We start from the raw sequence: 18,306 nt of genomic DNA, 5'->3' as shown, positions 1-18,306 counted from the left end.
GGTAGAAAGTGAAAAGTTGGAAATCGGATAGTAGGATGTGAAAAGTCGAAAGTAGGAGGTAGAAAATAAGAAGTGGAAATGTGAAAAGTGGAAAGTAGGAGATAGAAATTGGGAAAATGAAAATTAGGAAGTGGATAGCAGAAAGTGGAAAGTAGGAATATGAGAAGTAGAAAGTGGAATTTGAACAGTGGGAAATGAGATGTACTAAGTCGGAACTTAGGATTTAAAAATTCAGAAGTAGAAATATAGAAAATGGGAATTGAAGTGGAATGGAAGTGGATAAGTTACGGAATTGATTCTCAACTGTTTTTATTATTATTTGTGCCTTTCAAATAAGGAAATAAATTTTTTTTTTCACTCAATACAATTCATTCAGAAGATATTGTTCATCACACCAGTCTAACTGGGAGGGATTTTCAACTCAGCTGAGTTGATAGTACTCGGGTGCAAAATCATTAGCAAGATTACTGAGAAAATTAAAATCAGATGAACTATTACTATTGTCAGCTGATGGTGGTGGTGCATTATTGTGTACTTGTTCATTATAGAAATTACCAAAATTTCCATAATTCTCGGCAGTTGTTTCCGTTTGATTGGTATTGCATGGTGGTGTAATAACAGCAGCAGTAGCAGCGGCAATTGCAGTAGCAGTTGTTGTTATACCAGGCGCTGATGGGAATTGATCAGGTGAGGAAACATAACTATTTGGTATATTTGATGCCTCACCACCTTGATGAATCTGCATCTGATTTGTTTGCTCGTAATAATTGGCATGCAATTTGTTTCCTCTTCTATAATCACCGCTTGTGGAATGTAATGAAGAGGTCTGATGAGAAATATAATCAGAATTATGCTGTTGCTGTTGCACATCTCCATAGTAGTGTTGTCCATTGTGTGAATTAATGCTGTGGGAATTCATTGTCTCGGAGGTGTGATATGACCCGGTTGTAGGATAAGCGTAACCAGTGTAACCTTCGGGTTCAGTTTGACCAGTGGTATAACCCTGTTGGTTGTAGGTACTGTTCTGCATATTTCTGTGATAGGAATCGTGGTACGAGTTTGTTTGATTATATCCGTTGTATTCACCTGTACCATATTGTTGTTGATGATATTGCATTGAATTATAAATAGATCTATTTGTCCCTGTTCGTTGATGATGATTTGTTCGTTGTATTTGATTTTGTCTAACGTACATTGGATGAATTTCACCGGAGTAGGGTACCCTTTGTTGTTGATAATCCCTTGAGCAGTAGGTGTTTGTTTGTTGAACCGTTTGTCTATTGGGTAATCCGTTACGATAGTCTGTTGATGGATAAACATTTTGTTGAAAGTGAGCTTGATTGCTTCTACTGTGAGGGGACATGGTTCCTGTATTTGAAGAACCATGTAAAATGGAAGTTGGCACCGAAGTTGTTGAAGATGGAGAACTTCGTGGTCTTTGCATATAGGTATGTGGAGTTTGAATGCTTAATGGACTCTCCTGTTGTATTTGTACAGAGGCTGGTGTTCCTGGTGTTGATGAAGGTGTTAGACTTCTTGTCGATGAAGCTTGACTTGGAAGTCCCTGTCCAGGTGTACTTACTGTTGAATCAGGTAATGCTAACAATACACCATTGCTTTTTACTGAACACATATCTTTAGTTGATGGTGATTTTTTACCAACAATTTGTTTCACTGGATTTGGACTCTTATGACCGGCTTCAACTTTAACTCGAACTTCGCCTGTTAATTTTTTCACTAAACTCGGTGATGTTACTTCGCTACCATCTTGTGATCGTGAATCATCGTCGACGATCATTTTCTCAAATGAACTTGAAACGCTATTTGTACTGCCTACACTACTTGCACCATTGCTATTTGTATTGAAGCCTGTATTATTATTTGTTGCACTTAGAGTATTATTATTGTTGCTATTACTTCCTCGACCTGATGATAGTTCACCAATTTCACCGGAAAGAGTACTACCCACATCACCAACACCGGAAATATCACAATTGTGGCAACTCTTTTTCTCATCATCGTCCATTATTAACATTTTTTCACCCTTCGGTTTTTCTAATCCATCCGATGATGTCCCGTCTTTTTCATCACCGTCTTCTTTTGTTAGTGTCTGACGTTTATGTTTCATTCGACGATTTTGAAACCAGACTTTAACCTATTCAAAAAAAATTGTTTCACTGTAATTTATAATTTTTCATTCGGTATATATATATATATATATATGGATAACATCTTTTTTTGTAATCTTACCTGCCTTTCCGTTAAATCTAACGAAGCGGCTATTTCTATTCGTCTTGGCCTACAGAGATATTTATTAAAATGAAATTCCTTTTCAAGTTCCAAAAGTTGAGTATTCGTGTAAGCAGTTCGTAATCTTCTTGGAAGGCCATTTTCTGCAACAAAAATTTAATAAATATAAAAAATTTTGATTACATTAAAATTTTTCAGACAATGATTATAATAAAAACGTCCTACTAACGTCATCTTATAAAATTCAAAATTTGATTAATAATCACAAAAGTTAATATAAAGAAATTGTTTCGTTAACGATCTAAGCGGAATTCTGCGAGGACTCGCCTTGAAAACTTTTGGGTTAAGTTTGAAACTATATATATATAACGCTACTGTGGGGGTATTTCTCGTGTCGAATAGCAAACACTGCTTAATTATTATCACCAAGTAAGAAACTTGTCCTGCGATAACAAGAGAATCTACTAAAATGGGGGAATATACGCGGTAAATTATCAAAATTAAAATCGATTTTTTTAAGGTTTATTTTTTTCAAAAAAAAAAGTGAGCGACTTTGAATTAAATGAGGGAAAAAAAACAATGGGATATAAACGATTTTGTATTCCCCATTCTTGTTGAGCGTTTTACTGAGATGCTAAACTACCCCATGGCGTGCGAACGGATGTTAGGGTGGCCTACGGTATCGTTAGATAAAAAAAAAAAAAAAAGAGGGTGGGACCGTAGAAGGAAAACCGATAGCCTCCCCCAATGAGGGTTTGCTATTTCAGTGAAATGGAACTTGATTGACATGGGGCCTCATCAGTATTACTGTCTTGTGATTGGCTGGACAGACCTGTCAATCAAAATGCATCCACGCCTATATATATATATATATATTCCTCGGGTGTTTTTTTTTCAACCCCTCAGGAAAAATGTCACTCGTAATTATACTAAAATTGCGGCTAATATTTTTATTTTCCATTTGCAATTATATTTTAAAATGATGATAATAATTTTTGGAAAATAGCAACAAATTTTTGGTAATTTTTTTGTCAAATTATAATTATTTTAAAAATAATTTATAAATAATAATAATAATAGTAGTGTGGTTTTGATATTTTAGAAACGGGAGCTTATAGTGGTTTATAACAACACAATATGCGATAATAATGTTTGTGGATATATGATTGTAATGAGGTCGGGCCTTCGTATATGAGAGAATTTTGTTTGTAAAGTCTTGTCTCTTGACAAGACGAAAATATATCAAGCATTCTAGCTTTTCACTCTTCCAAGACCGGACGAGAGATGACGGATTGTCAGACATATTCACAGGAGAATGAAGAGTGACAGGAACGTGTGCGAAGTGAAATACATAGCTTATAATAGCTGGCGCGCAATTCTTTGCGATTTAGTTCCTTTTTTTTTACATTATTTTGTTAAAATTATAATTTCCTACCTAATAATAATAATAATAATAATTTACATTATTTACTACAGGGAAAATAAATACGATTTTTTATATCAGCAATATAAATAGTATACTAATTTTTATGAAATGATTTTAAAAACTTATATGCTTATATGAAAATTGACCGAATTTGGTAAAAATTTTTCCGAATATGTTATTTTCAAAAAGGCGTGTAATTAAAAAAATTTAGAAATTATAAAAAAGGGAGAAATGGAAAAAAAAAATAATAATCGGGAATATTATTTTTGGAAGTATTTCAATCATCGACAGAACATAGTTTCGGAAGCTTTGGAACCCGACGGCCGTCGCTTCGCACTATGCGGTTTTTGATTCTTGGCGTCGCGACGACTTTTCGGTTAATATATATATATATATATATATATATATATATATATATATATATATATATATATATATATATATATCTTCAGAATGTCGCTTTTATACAAGTGGCGCGACTCAATGAGTGATCTATTGTTTGTTTGGCTAGGTCTTATTTAAGTTTTCAAAACACTTGTTATATATGCAAAAATCATTCTCAGAGAATAAAATTTTTGCACGATTTTTTCAAAAAAAAAAGGGCGCATTTTTTATTTAAAATCGAATTTTCAATTAGAAAATAAAAATAGTTTTAAAAAGTGGAAATTAACTTAAAAATGTTGCATCTTTTCAAAAATTTATATTTTGTAATTAATGCTCTTTTTTGAAAATCAAAACTAAAAAAAAATTATTCATCTTTCCATTGAAATATGATTTGGAAATATATAGCAAAAAATACAAGACTAAATTGTGTATTATTTGCAAATCATTTGGCTGACATTCGTATATATATACCATATATGAAACATTTCCGTTACCTTAGAATATGCGTAACTTAATTGCAAATGATTTACCTTCTGGCTATCGAGTCTCTATATATTTTTATCCTTCTGCATCATATAATATCACATATCGTCGTAATGACGAAGGAGTTTATACCATTTTTTTTCTTTTTTTTTTGCATCGAAACAAAATGTGAATCATTTCAGTCAAGGATATGTCAATCAGAGGTGTATTATTTTTATATTTTTTATGAATTTCATTATACGAGGAAGCATAAAAACAATTTAAGAGCGCAGTTATATTTATTTTTTATGAAACCACTCCCAGGAATTATAATTTATTTTTAATTCTACATATATATATATATATTTATATTTATTAGAAATTTTATTTCTAAATGTTTAAAATGAGATTAATTGATAATAATTAATAAAAATAATAAAATAACAGAAGAAAATAAAAATAATACACTTATAATTAGTGGGAAAAAAAAATTTAAGAATGCAAATTAAGAATTTTTCTCCATATAATGAAATTTATATGTGTCTGTGATTAATATCACTCCTTGTAAACATTGTAGCAATTTGTTCTCAGATCATTAATCAAATGTTAACACATTTTCCAACAAAGAATGCAACTAAATACTTCAAAGTTGTTTATATCGCTATTAACTCATATGTATATATACATATATACATTTTACCTTCAATTTCTTTTTGTTCTCACATTCATTATTCCATTTTGTGAAATATCAACGCGATTAACGAAAGGTAACTTAACACTCTCCTGTTAATACAAAAATTATGTATATTTTTGTTAATTAACGTTAAAAAGTTAAGTTAACATTAATGATTAATTTTTTAATTAAGTAATCAATTTTTTTTTCTTATTTCAAATTGTATCTTTTGTTCATATATATATATATATATGTAATTAGATTTTTTTTTTCTATTTTGTCTGTCCGTCCGTCTGTCTCGGAACATTTTTCTTTCTGTTCACATATATCCATCTGTTCTTCGTCTCGTCTGCTTTGTAATTAGAAAAAATTAATCTCAAATGTCACTGAAAACAAAAAAAAAAAAAAATTATCAAAATTTCCGTTTGGAAAAAATTTTTATACACCAGAAAAAAAAATGTAATTGAATTTATATTTTCAATTATACGTACCTACAACGGAAAAAATACAATGAGATACGTATTTTTTACATATATACATATATATGAAAATAGTTTTTGTTTGAATCAAATATACAATTTTATTGTAATAACTCATTTTTTTGATTCTTTCAAACAAATATTTATTTGATTCAAATAATCGATTAATTGAATCACAGAAAATTAAAAGGCATTAAAATAAGCTGCAACGCTTATTATTTTAATCTAATTTTGCTTATTTTAATCCATTTTGGTATTAAAATAAGCAAAATTGGATTAAAATAATAAGCGTTTTGCAGCTTATTTTAATGCCTTTTAATTTTCTGTGATATTATCAAATAAATATTTCCTTAAATCAAATAATTTTTATTTGATTTAATTAAATGGTATATTTGTTTCAAAAGTACAGAAGTTATTAGTTTAAATAAAATTTATTTAATTCAAATAAATATTATTAGGTTCAAGTAAATATTTAATTGGTTCAAAGAAATATTTATTGCGTTCACATAAATATTTATTTGGTTCAAGTGAATCTTTATTTGGTTCAAGTGAATCTTTATTTGATTTAAGTAAATCTTTATTTGGTTCTTGTAAATATTTATTTGATTCAAGTAAATATTTATTTGGTTCAAGTAAATATTTATTTGAATCAAATAAATTTTTTTTTTTCAGTGTATCAATGATGAAGAACTAAGAGTAAAGGTAAATGACGAGAAAATAGGAAAGAACACGCGACTCTATTCGCTAATATATATATATATATAGTCGTAGTCCTTTTCGGTCTCTTTGGACCGTTTAGGTTTCAGCCTTGGTCGTGGTTTCCTCTCTCTCTCTCTCTCTCTCTCTTATATATATATATAGACTATAGACAGGTGGAAAGGGTCACATGATGGCCGTCCCTGTAATTTGTCTTTTGTTTCCTCTGTCTGGCTCGTTCACCAGTGAAGAAAACTCTCCTTCGATGAAGAAGAACAAAAGGCGAAAATCGTCCCAATGAGAGTTCCAAGAAGAGGCATCGGTATATCAGAAGGAGAGGAGAGGGGGCAGCGGAAGAGACAAAGAGTGAGAGAAAGAAAAAAAGAGAGAGAGAGGGAAAATAAACGTATATATGAAAAATGAGTGACGAGAGTTTGAAATAAATGACGGTACAGCCGGTTCCGCGTCCGATGCTCCAAAAAGAGGGACAATATGTGAAAGAGAGAGAGAGAGAGAGAAAGAGAGGAAAACTGCCGGTTTCAACCAACCGTTGCAAATGATAGTCGATCACAAGGGAAATCGAAAATAAACCATCTTTTGTTTGGAATAAATGCACCTTCTAATGGATTGTAATTTACACTCATTTTTCCAGCAATTTGTTCCTCAGTAGGGGGAAAAAAAACGAATTTTTGACTCAAAAGTTTCTTAATTATTTGTCATTTAAAATAAGTTATTCTTCAGTATTTGAAAACTTAAAGAAATTAATGTAATTTTATTATTGCAATTTAATAAATTGTTCATTTAAATAATTAATTAAAAAATTAATAGATATAGCATAAAAGCCATGTTAATAATTCAAATATATTATTTCTACTTTTTTTTTTGTGTGGAAATTATTAGTTAAATTCACTTTTAGGTTATGTCAAAATAACTAAAATCTGGTAACTAATTTAATTAGTGATTTTTGACTCTTTTTTCAATAACTATTTACTAATAATTAGTTATTTTTTACAATTAGTAAAAATAAGTAATAATTAGTTATTTTTTACATTTAGTTAAAATAACTTATTATTAGTTAAATTCACTTTTAGGTTATGTCAAAATAACTAAAATTTATTTGGTAACTAAGCTTTAAAAAGCTGAATTGTGTATTAAAATAAACCACAGTGAAAATAAAAATCTTCAAATTTGTCTGACTATGACGTTATTCTACTACTTTGGAGATTATATAAAAATAACTTTCAGTATAAGGATCAAACTGTTAAATTGTATATATTTATTACAAAATTAACAAAATCTCAAAATGAAATAAATATTTTTTTTTAATTTAAAGAAATTTGTGCATTAAAATAAAAATTTATTTCTTTGAATTAAATAAAAAAAATTCGTAAAATCAAAGAAATATTTCATTGAGTCATCAAAAACAAAGTAAAGAAATAATTTCTTTAAATTAAAGAAATTTTTCTTTCACCCTAATAACAGTGTAAAATTTTTTTTTTTTTTTTAATATACAGAAAACTAAACAAAAATCTTTTTTTCTGAGTCAATTTTTCTCCGTGTTCATATATATAGCTTAGATAAAACATTTCAAATTCCTTATTATTCAATTTTTCATACAACCAATTCTCTCCTCTTATAAAATCAAGTAAAATATAATAACAATATTTCACATTAAACGAACTGGAGAATAAAAAAAATTAAGTCTTTAAAAATAATGATTTCAACATTCTCTTCTCTGGATTTGATCCCATAGCTTGTGTGTGTGAGTAAGAATTATTCATTGTGTAATGGCGAATAACGTGCTTCGTGGACTATTAGGTAATTTGCGGGTTGACTGTGCGGTGTTGGGTGAGTTTGTATATATAGTGTAAATGGCGAGTAGAAGTACCGTCGTAAACCGTCCTTATTACAGATTTATGCGGGGCATGCCGTAAAAGGAGAGGGATGAGGTTTAGGTATGGAAGGGGGATTGAAAATTGTATATATATATATATATATATTTTGTCGAAAACAAAACCGCGCGTATAGGCTTTTGGTTTGAAACAGAGTTTCAAGCTTGGATAACGTCGAACCCATGGGTTATTCGACCTATAATCAATTAACACTCAGCAAAACAAGAACTGTGTGTGTTTGACCATCGCGTTCCCTGCAGCAAAATGTTCCCACACACACGATCTTGATTTCAAATTTCAACATTGTAATTATTATAGTTCTGTATATATATCTGATTTTACTATTTACGTCAGTTTGGGCTCGATGGGTAAAAAAACAATAGCGGAAATGACAACAGTTAGTGTTATGTACAAAAAAAAGATGAAAAAAAAAAATACCTTCTAACCTCAAAGAAAAAACGTTTTTTTTTACCATTCCACTTTTACAATTTGACTTTCACTTTCATCCTTATATTTTTTTACCCTTCTACTTCCACTTTTACTGTTCTACTTTTAGTTTTACTTTTACTATTCCACTTCCACTTTAACCCAAATGCAAAAGTGAAAATAGAATAGTGAAAGTGAATGTGGAAGTCGAATGATAAAAATGAGGAACTGAATTTAAAAAAGGGTAGAAGTAAGTAGTGAAAGTGGAATTGGCAAGGTGTAAGTGAAATTTTAAAAGTAAAATGATAATAGTGGAAGAGGAGGCGGAATAGTAAAAGAGGAATTGGAAGGGTGAAAGTGGAATTGGAGGGGTGGAAGTGGAATATTGAAAGTAAAATGATGATAGTAGAACTGGAAGCGGTATGGTAAAAGTGGAATTGGAAAGGTGAAAGGGGAATTGAAGGGGTGGAAGTGGAATGATGAAAGTAAAATTATGATAGAAGAAGTGAAAGTGAAATTATGAAAGTGAGAATAGAATTGGAAAGGTATAAGTGGTATATGTTGAATGTGGAATTGCAAGGGTGGAAGTGAAATGGTGAAAGGTAAATGATGATAGTGGAAGGGGGAAGCGGAATGGTAAAAGTGGAATTAGAAGGGTGTAAGTGGAATGTTGAAAGTGAATGTGGAATTAGAAGTGGAATGGTAAAAGTGAATGTGGAATTAGAAGTGGAATGGTAAAAGTGAAAGTGGAATTAGAAGTGGAATGGTAAAAGTGAAAGTGGAATTGAAAATGTACAAGTGAAATGGTTAAAATAAAAGTGGACTTGAAAGGAAATGGAAATGATGAAAGTGAAAGTGGAATTAGAAGTGGAATGGTAAAAGTGAAAGTGGAATTGAAAACGTACAAGTGAAATGGTTAAAATAAAAGTGGACTTGAAAGGAAATGGAAATGATGAAAGTGAATGAGTAATTAGAATTGTGAAAGTGTAATTTAAAAGGGTGGAAGTGGAATATTATAAGTAAAAGATTGATAGTTGAAATAAAATGGTATAAGTGAAAGTGGAATTGGAAAACTGGAAGTGGAGTGTTGAAAGTGAAAGTGGAATTGGAAGGGTGGAAGTGGAATGTTGAAAGTAAAATTATGATCGAGGAAGTGGAATTGGAAGGATAGAATTGAAATGTGAAAGTAGAATGATAGCGGAAGTGAAAGCGAAATGGCAAAAGTGAAAGTGAAATTGAAAGCGCAGAAGTGGAAATAAATGAACAACAAAACAATATTTCTCGAATATAAACTAAAACTAAAAAAAATAATCACCTCTTCTACCTTCCAAGATCCGGCCAAACAATTTCCTCAATCCAATCAACATAAGACGAAACACGTGTATAAATTCCCGGTATCGCGTCAATACCACAAAATTTGCCACTACTCGTAATACCAATAATTCGATAAAGACAATTATTTTCATGATGAATTTGCAATGGACTTCCTGAATCACCGGTACATGTATCTTTTTTCCAATTTCCCGTTACATCACCAGCGCACATTAAACTTTCAACAATGCCCCATGGTAAATTTGGTGAATTTTTATACATTCTCGAACAATTGAAATTTGTTATAACATCGAGTTGTGTTTTCAATAAATTTAAATTAAGATCACCACCATAATAAGATGTACCCCAACCAGTAGCGAAAACTTTTTTATAATGATCATCATCATCATCATCATCATCATCATCATTATTATCAACATAAAGACACGCTGGTTTTAAATTCAAATTGAATTTCACTGATTTTTCTAATTCAATTAATGCAATATCCGCATATGATAAACGTGGTCTATATAATGGATGTATCATTAATTTTTTCACATTTATAATTTCACCATTATTTATGTCCATTAAACGATTTGAGCCAAGATAAACAATTGCTGTATTTATGAAAATTTTATATGAACAATGAGCTGATGTTAAAAGCCATTTTTCGGATATTAAACTTGCAGCACATGCATAATTATTATTATTATTATTATTATTATTATTGCTATTTGATTGTCGATAAGCTAATATTGCCATATGGGGAAATTCACCAAATAATGCAATTTCACCACCGCCAATTAGTGGATTAATTAATCGATTCCAATGATGATCACAATTTAAATGTGTTATTGAAATTGGTTTAAAATTTGTTGGATATTGTACCCATATTGCGTCTTTTGACATTTTTGCATATTTTTCACACATTTTTTCACATTTTCTTTTTTTAAAAAAATTTCTCTTTTTTTTATCTTCATTTTTCCATAAAATATTTCTTTGTTTTCTACAAAATAATAATTCATTATTTTTAATGATGTTTCTAAAATTTTTGTCACTTTTTCTTTCATTTATTAAAGAAATAACATTATTTTCTCCTTGATTTTCTCTATTGAATGTTTGAAGAAAATCCCATGGTCCAAAATTTGATCGAATTGTTCTAATTAATTTTTTGTGTATTATTTTTTCTTCATTTGAATTAATTATTTTAATGGTAATAATAGACATGGTAAAATATAGATAAAAATTCACTTTCATGTCAAAAATGTAGATAGAAAATTTTATTTAAAGATATGGAAATTTTTTTTTTTTTTTTTAAAGACAAGAAAAAATTAAAAGTACCGCGGATTAAAGAAAAAATTGTGTGATCGACACAACAGTGTGAAGTTAACTGAGGGAAATATATAAATGTATATATGAAATGTAGAAAGCAATGAACTGTTGCAAAATACAGCATTGACTGTTCTGTTTTGCAACAGTTCATTGACTTCTTTTTTTGTATAGTACTTATATATAAATAGTTTCCTAATTTCCTAAAAAACAGAATTTAATTTTTAAAACACATTAATTCTAAAATTAATTTGTTAAAATTTCCATTTGATAGAAATTCATTATCTAAATAATTTATAAATTCGGCGTCGCAAAAATTCTATCAATTATAAAAATTGGTATAAATTAAAATTCGGGATATCAGAATTTATGTCAATTCGAAAATTTAAAAATCTAAAAATTAATTATTTCTAATAAAATATTTTAAAATAAAAATTCTAATTAAAAATATTTTTACAGGATAAGCCCTCCGTATTTTTGACAAATTCAAAGAAATAAAAAGTCTGGAAAATGAAAATTTATTTAAGTAAAAATTAATTTTTAGATGAATTTTAAATTTTCGAATTCTAATTTCTCGAATGTTAATTTATACAAATTTTTGAATTGATAGAATTTACGTTGAATTTTCATTTGTCCGAAATTACAAATGACCGAACAAAAACAATCGAAAGGAAACTAATTTAGTCGCAATTTTCAAAAATTGATAGAAATTATCATAAAGAAAATCGTGATTGATCAATTTTTGAAACATATGCGTCTAAATCTCTTTCTGTCGATTATATATTTGTTCGGTCATTTGTTATTTCGGATAAATGAAAATTCGTCTTCGTAAAAATTTTATCAATTAAAAATTTGTCCAAAAATTCTAATAATTGTTTTTTTTTTTATTATTTTTAATTTCTTTTTTCTTTTCCTTTTTTTATTCTTTTATTTTCGCGCAGATATAAAAAATATGAAAGAAAAAAAAAAAATCAATTATATAAAATCAGATTACACACAAAACTCGTGTTTTCCAAATCACTTGATTCTAATTCAGATTTAGAGAGGAGATGATATAGAAGAGGCGAAAAACTATCTCATTTTGTGTGCCGGATAAACTTTGAGGAAGATTTTTTTTTTTTGCTCAAGGAGCAACTGCGTTGAAATTGGAGAAAGCAAGAAAAAGAAAAGAATGAGAAATGTGAAATAAGATAGGGTCTATGGGGTCGAGGAGTGGGGAGATGCGAAGGAGAGCTGGTTTTTCTCTTCTTGAAAAAAAAAATATATATATATATATCAGCACCAATACAAGAACAGCTGTATATTATATATTATGGGCCTTTGGCAGCCATGATGGAAACACGCGATGGTGTCCTGACACGGCTTGGCTGCAGCGATGTGTGCTAACCTGTGATTATGGTGGCTCTAGAAAATTAGATATGGGAATTCTTATATGTATATGTAATTATATGTAAGCATGTATAAGTAAATTTATTCATATACCTATGTGTATGTAAGTTTACGTAAGTATCCGTAAGTTTATGTATTTATACGTATGTATATGTAAGCAAATGTATATCTACGTATACATATATATATGTAAGTAAATGTATTTATACGTATGTGTATGTAAATAAATGTATGCATATGTATGTATATGTAAGTAAGTGTATATCTACGTATGTTTATGTAAATAAATGTATATCTACGTATGTGTATGTAAGTAAATGTATATCTACGTATGTGTATGTAAGTAAATGTATATCTACGTATGTGTATGTAACTAAATGTATGCATATGTATGTATATGTAAGTAAGTGTATTTATTCGTATTTATATGTAAGTAAGTGTATGTATTCGTATGTGTATGTAAATAAATGTATATGTATATATGCGAAAGTATAAATAAAAAAAAAAAAATAAGTATAGAGTCCAACAGTTGTTCACATAGGCGTGCCGCAATGCAACCTGCAATCATCGGGGTGGAGCGACTCAAGTTGTTCGACCCATCGCCATCCTGTGGGTTCAGGGTAAACCTGACATACGGGGAATTAGGTTCAACCTGTCGGGTACAATGGCAAAAAAAAAAAACAAGGACGTTGAACCTGAAGGTGTGACCTCCTGCTTTTATTGATCAAAACTTTATACGCTTCTATATATTACTGCGCGATATATTTCTTCAATTCAAAGTTTCGTTAAAAATATGTAAGACAATTTTTTTTCACTTTAAATATTAAAAATATTATTTCATGAATAATTAATTGTTAAGAAATTAATGAGAAATTAATAATTAATTAATAGTTAATTAATAATAATTTAGTAATAAATTAATAACAAGTTAATGATAAAGCATTAAATGAATTAAAAACGAAACAAATAGAAAAGAAAAAATTTAAAAAGCGAATTCAAATATAAAAACTAAAACCCGCCGCCTCTATGTATGAAATGAAATTAAAATATGGAACTTTGTAAATTTTGGATTATTTTAATCAAATTAGTGTGCAAGTGCTAGATGATGGCTTTTTATAATGAAAGAAAGCTTTTTCACGAGATCAATCTGGCACCTCTCAGGGGGATGTGCAATTTTTTTTTTTTTTTTTCTTTTATTTCTCGTCCCTTTACTTTTCAAAGTCCTGGAAAAATTCTCTTTGATTCTCCACTACTGACAATGAGATATATATATATCCTCGAAATTCACAGCTGCAAAATGAAACTTGAGATGAGGCGAAAAGTAATTTCTCGATAATTCTGACATTCAAGAAAAGTCCTGCGTTTCTAATTTTTTTTTTTTTTACTCGCGAGAGTTTCGCTATCTTTACTCCAGAGAGGGGTCTTCTCTCTGTCTTTCCATCAGTTTCCAATTCCAAGCAACATCCCTTGGAGCAGTTTTGCATCTTCTTTTGTCCTTTATTTTTCCTCATCTCTTTTCCTTTTTTACGCGGTCGACGCGCCGCAACTCTTGTCCGCCCAAAGAGGATAAGAAGTTTATTTTAATCTTTACAAAAATTTTAAATCCACCGTCGCAAAACTCATGTTTCTTCTTGTTTTTTTTTTAATTCTTCTTCTTCTTCTTCTGCGTTGGAATCTCAAATTTTTAATTTTATTTTATTTATTATTATTTAAAGTACATTTATTGTTTATTATATTATTATTATTAATTAAATTATTCAATAAATTAAATTTAGAAATTTTACAACAGTTAAAAAAAAATTGTTAACAATATTTTTAAGTTTAGTAGACAAAAAAAAGGAAAAGTAAATTGAAAAGAAAAGTAAGACGGGAGAATTTAAAGGCCTTTTATTTTAATGTGTGTGTGTGCGTATATATATACAATTCCCCTCCTTATTGAAGATCATTAAGAAAACCCTATTCATTACTGGAACCAGTCGCTTGAGGGTCAAGGTCATGGACGAAGCGAAGACATCTACAAATAAGGCCTAATCGAAAAAGAGTGACCTATATATTTATTATGTTTTTATTTCCATTTTAATGAATTTAGAACTTTTTTTTCATTTATTATTATTTTTTAAATATGTAAAATAATTTTTCTTCTGTTTATTTTTTATATTTTTCTTTACTTAATTTTTTATATTTTCCTTCATTTTTTTTATTAAATTTTTCTCTTTGTCATCATTTTTTTTTTTTTACTTTAATCATGTAATCAAATTTTTGCCATAAAATAATCAAAGGTTTACAAAATTTGGTTCAAAAAAAAAAAAAAAAAAATTGTAAATAGTAAAATTGAATTTAAATATGTACAAAAGTTTGTATTCACTTTGAGGTGAAATGGAATAAAGATATATAGGATATAAAAAGGAAATAAAAACTGGAAGATAAAAATCTTTTTCCTAAAAAAAAAAGAGAGAGAGAAGGGAAAGAATACTTGGTAGATTCGTGGGGTGTAAGCGCCATGTGTATAATAATGTTAAAGAATGTTAAATGTTCAAAAAGGGACCGAGAACTTGGTCCGCATACATTAGTTGTTAACAATGCTATAAAGGACACTCACTCGCCAACCCTCGACACATTTTACATTGCAAGATTTACGACGCGCGCTCTCCTCGCTGCTTTTCATATATGCGATTCTTATGTAACACCCTTCAACCGGGATAAACACTGATATACGCTACCCAAAATGTTGTTTAGCATTTGTATATCAAAATATCTTTATATTTACCTATAATAAAGTCCTCCAACAGTTCTGATCTATAAAATCAATCAATCAACCAAAAATCCTCCAGAAATATAATTATATTTATTACCCTCATAACAAAAGGATATCCATAGGATATCCATATCAATGGTCGATATCCTAAAATGGTCCCAGGATATCTTGGGATATCCATAGGATATCCAAACCGCCGGTCTGTGGGACATCAACAGGACATCCATAGGATATCCCTAAGACATCCACAAAATATCTATTGGATATTATATCACAGGATATCCATGGGATATCCTCAGGATGTGCGTGGGATATTCTTAGGATATTCACGGGATATTTAATATCTCAACATATATTTTTAAAGGTTAAAATTGTTAAGCTAATATAATGAATAATAATAAATAATAAAAACAAAAATCTTATGAGCTTCTAATTTATTTTAAATGAAGATTTGAAACGCATTTTTCAAAGTTTTTAAATAAACTCATGCACTTAATGTATAATTAATATTAATAATAGTTAGTCGTTATTTGCGGGGAAGAATTTATATTGTTTAAAGCCAATTTATTTTCTGACAATATTAAGCATATGAATGAAAAAATGAATCACGAATGAGAAAAAAATTAGTTAATAATTTTTCAAATTAAACAACTTTCTCGAAAAACAAGTTGCATTTTATTTTATTTTTATAAAATTTAATTCACAGAATATTCTCACTCGTATTAGTCTCATAATGACTTTAAAAACAGATACCTGAGAATATCTTCTTGACATCCAGAAGATATACTGAGAATATCCTGACGATATCTATGAGATATCCTGACGATATCTATGGGATATCTGGAGGACATTTATGAAAGTCTATAGAGATATCCAGAAGATATCCTGTGGATATCCTGTGGATATCCAAAGGATATCCAAACCGCCGATTTTTTGGATATCCTTAAGAGATTCTTTTGATATCTATAAGACATTCCTAGGATAACTGCGGGATATTATCAATATATCCCAAGATATCTTGTGTTATTAGGGTATATTTGAACGGTAATAAAGAAAAATGATAACAATATTAAAAATTTTTTTAAATAATTTTAAAACTAAAAAAAAAATTAAAAAAACAAAAATTATTTGCAAAATTAAATAAATAAATATGGAAATTCCCACTTGGAAAGATTCCCCGGAAAGTGCCCCCTGGAGGTTCTATCAAAATTCCGCCGGAACTTACAACGTAATTCCGTCGGAATTCCATCGGAGTTCCAAAGAATTTCCGATGGGATTCCGACGGAATTACGTTGGAAGTTCCGGCGGAATTAGGACTCTAAAAATTTTGAAAAAAATTAATTGGAATTCCGTCGGAATCCCATCGGAAATTCTTTGGAACTCCGATGGAATTCCAACGGAAGTTCCGGCGGAATTCTGATAGAATCTCCAGGGGGCACTTTCCGGGGAATCTTTCCAAGTGGGTTAGAAAATATGGAAGTAAAAGTGCGAATTACATAGTCGATCCCCTTTGAGAGAAATTAGTATTTTTATTTGTTTAATGAAAAATATAATGAAATTAAAAAAAAAAAAAATATTTCCATAAGTATAAAAAGAGATAAAAAAATAGTTGCAAAATTGCAAAATAAATTATATGGCAGGTATAAGATTATTTCTAAATGGATGAAGAACATTCTAAATTACCCTTTTGCTAACTTATCGGCGCCCCTTGTCCACTTGTAGCAGGTCGACCCTTGTGATAATTGTTTAAACCGACTTCTGACCAGCCCCTCGTTTCTGGCCACTCGAGTCCCATTTCCAAGACCATTTATTTCACTAAATAATACAACTTTGACAATTTGGGTTTTCACTATTAGTGCAAAAAAAAAGGAAGCAAATAGTTTTTTTGTTTTGTCGAACTAATATACATATATATAAACGACGCATATATAAATAAATCTATATAATTCGAATAACAAAAACAGAACCGAACAGAGATGGATGAAATAAAAAAATGAAATTCAGTTTTTTTAACCATTCCACTTTTATAATTCCATTTTTGTGGAAGTAAAATAGTGAAAGTGGAAGTGAAAGAGAAATTATAAAAATGGAAGTGAAAGTTAAAGTGTAATTATCAAGACCGATACCTGCGATCAACATTAATTTCAGCTTTACATAAGTATTTTACTGAAAAAAAAAACCCTCTCCGGAGGATATAAATTCAACATTAAAAGAGGTTATATATACCTTTGAGGAAAAATAATACTTGCAAATTTATAGAATGAGAAAGTACGATGTGACTGTCCTCGAAAGTTCTCTCGTGTTTAAAAGAGCCACAATGGATAAGGTTTGGATAGCCTCCAGAAAGTAGACTTCACCAAGGTTTGAATATACATATATATATATATGTATACTTTTGGCAAAACGACGAAATGAGAGAGAGAAGCAAAGTGCGCACGATAGCGAGCAAATAATAGGGAAATGATTTGCTCCTTGTTAGATAAAGACCTCTAGGGGACTCGGTGAAAAGAAATATTGCTCCCAATGAAAGGAAGTGGGATACCGTTTTCATGTAAACTCTCTTTCGACCTTTTTTTTACTTCCAGCGCTCGATTTGGAATTAAATAACCCGTGCAAATTATTCATTTGTTACATTCTGTTTGTTTTCTATTGTCTTTTACTGTATTCTGTTGTATTTTACTGTACTTGGTTGTATTCTGTTGTATTTTACTGTATTTGGTTGTATTTTGTTGTATTTTACTGTATTTGGTTGTCTTTAACTGTATTTGGTTATGAATTTAGCTAAATTTTATTGTACTTTGTTGTATTCTATTGTATTTTACAGTATTTGTTTG

At 29.5% G+C, this 18,306-nt stretch overlaps 1 protein-coding gene across 1 annotated transcript in view; it reads right to left on the bottom strand.

The window, feature by feature from the left end:
- Positions 1 to 410: 410 nt before the first annotated feature.
- The window catches only part of LOC127276920 (homeotic protein proboscipedia), a 36,351-nt gene continuing 18,455 nt past the window's right edge, over positions 411 to 18,306 (bottom strand). Inside the window, exons 2-3 of the mRNA XM_051297669.1 lie at positions 2,251 to 2,393; positions 411 to 2,155 (exon numbers count right to left, since the gene is read on the bottom strand). Of these exons, the coding sequence (XP_051153626.1) occupies positions 422 to 2,155; positions 2,251 to 2,393 (1,877 nt within the window). The 3' untranslated portion in view covers positions 411 to 421. The remainder of the gene's footprint in view (positions 2,156 to 2,250; positions 2,394 to 18,306) is intronic.

The sequence above is a fragment of the Leptopilina boulardi genome, unplaced genomic scaffold, assembly GCF_019393585.1.
Source record: "Leptopilina boulardi isolate dan_hultmark-lab unplaced genomic scaffold, ZJU_Lbou_2.1 LbouV2_155, whole genome shotgun sequence".
Classification (NCBI taxonomy): Eukaryota; Metazoa; Arthropoda; class Insecta; order Hymenoptera; family Figitidae; genus Leptopilina; species Leptopilina boulardi.
The sequence above is the reverse complement of the archived record's forward strand: the minus strand, read 5'-3'. Positions and strand labels throughout refer to the sequence as shown.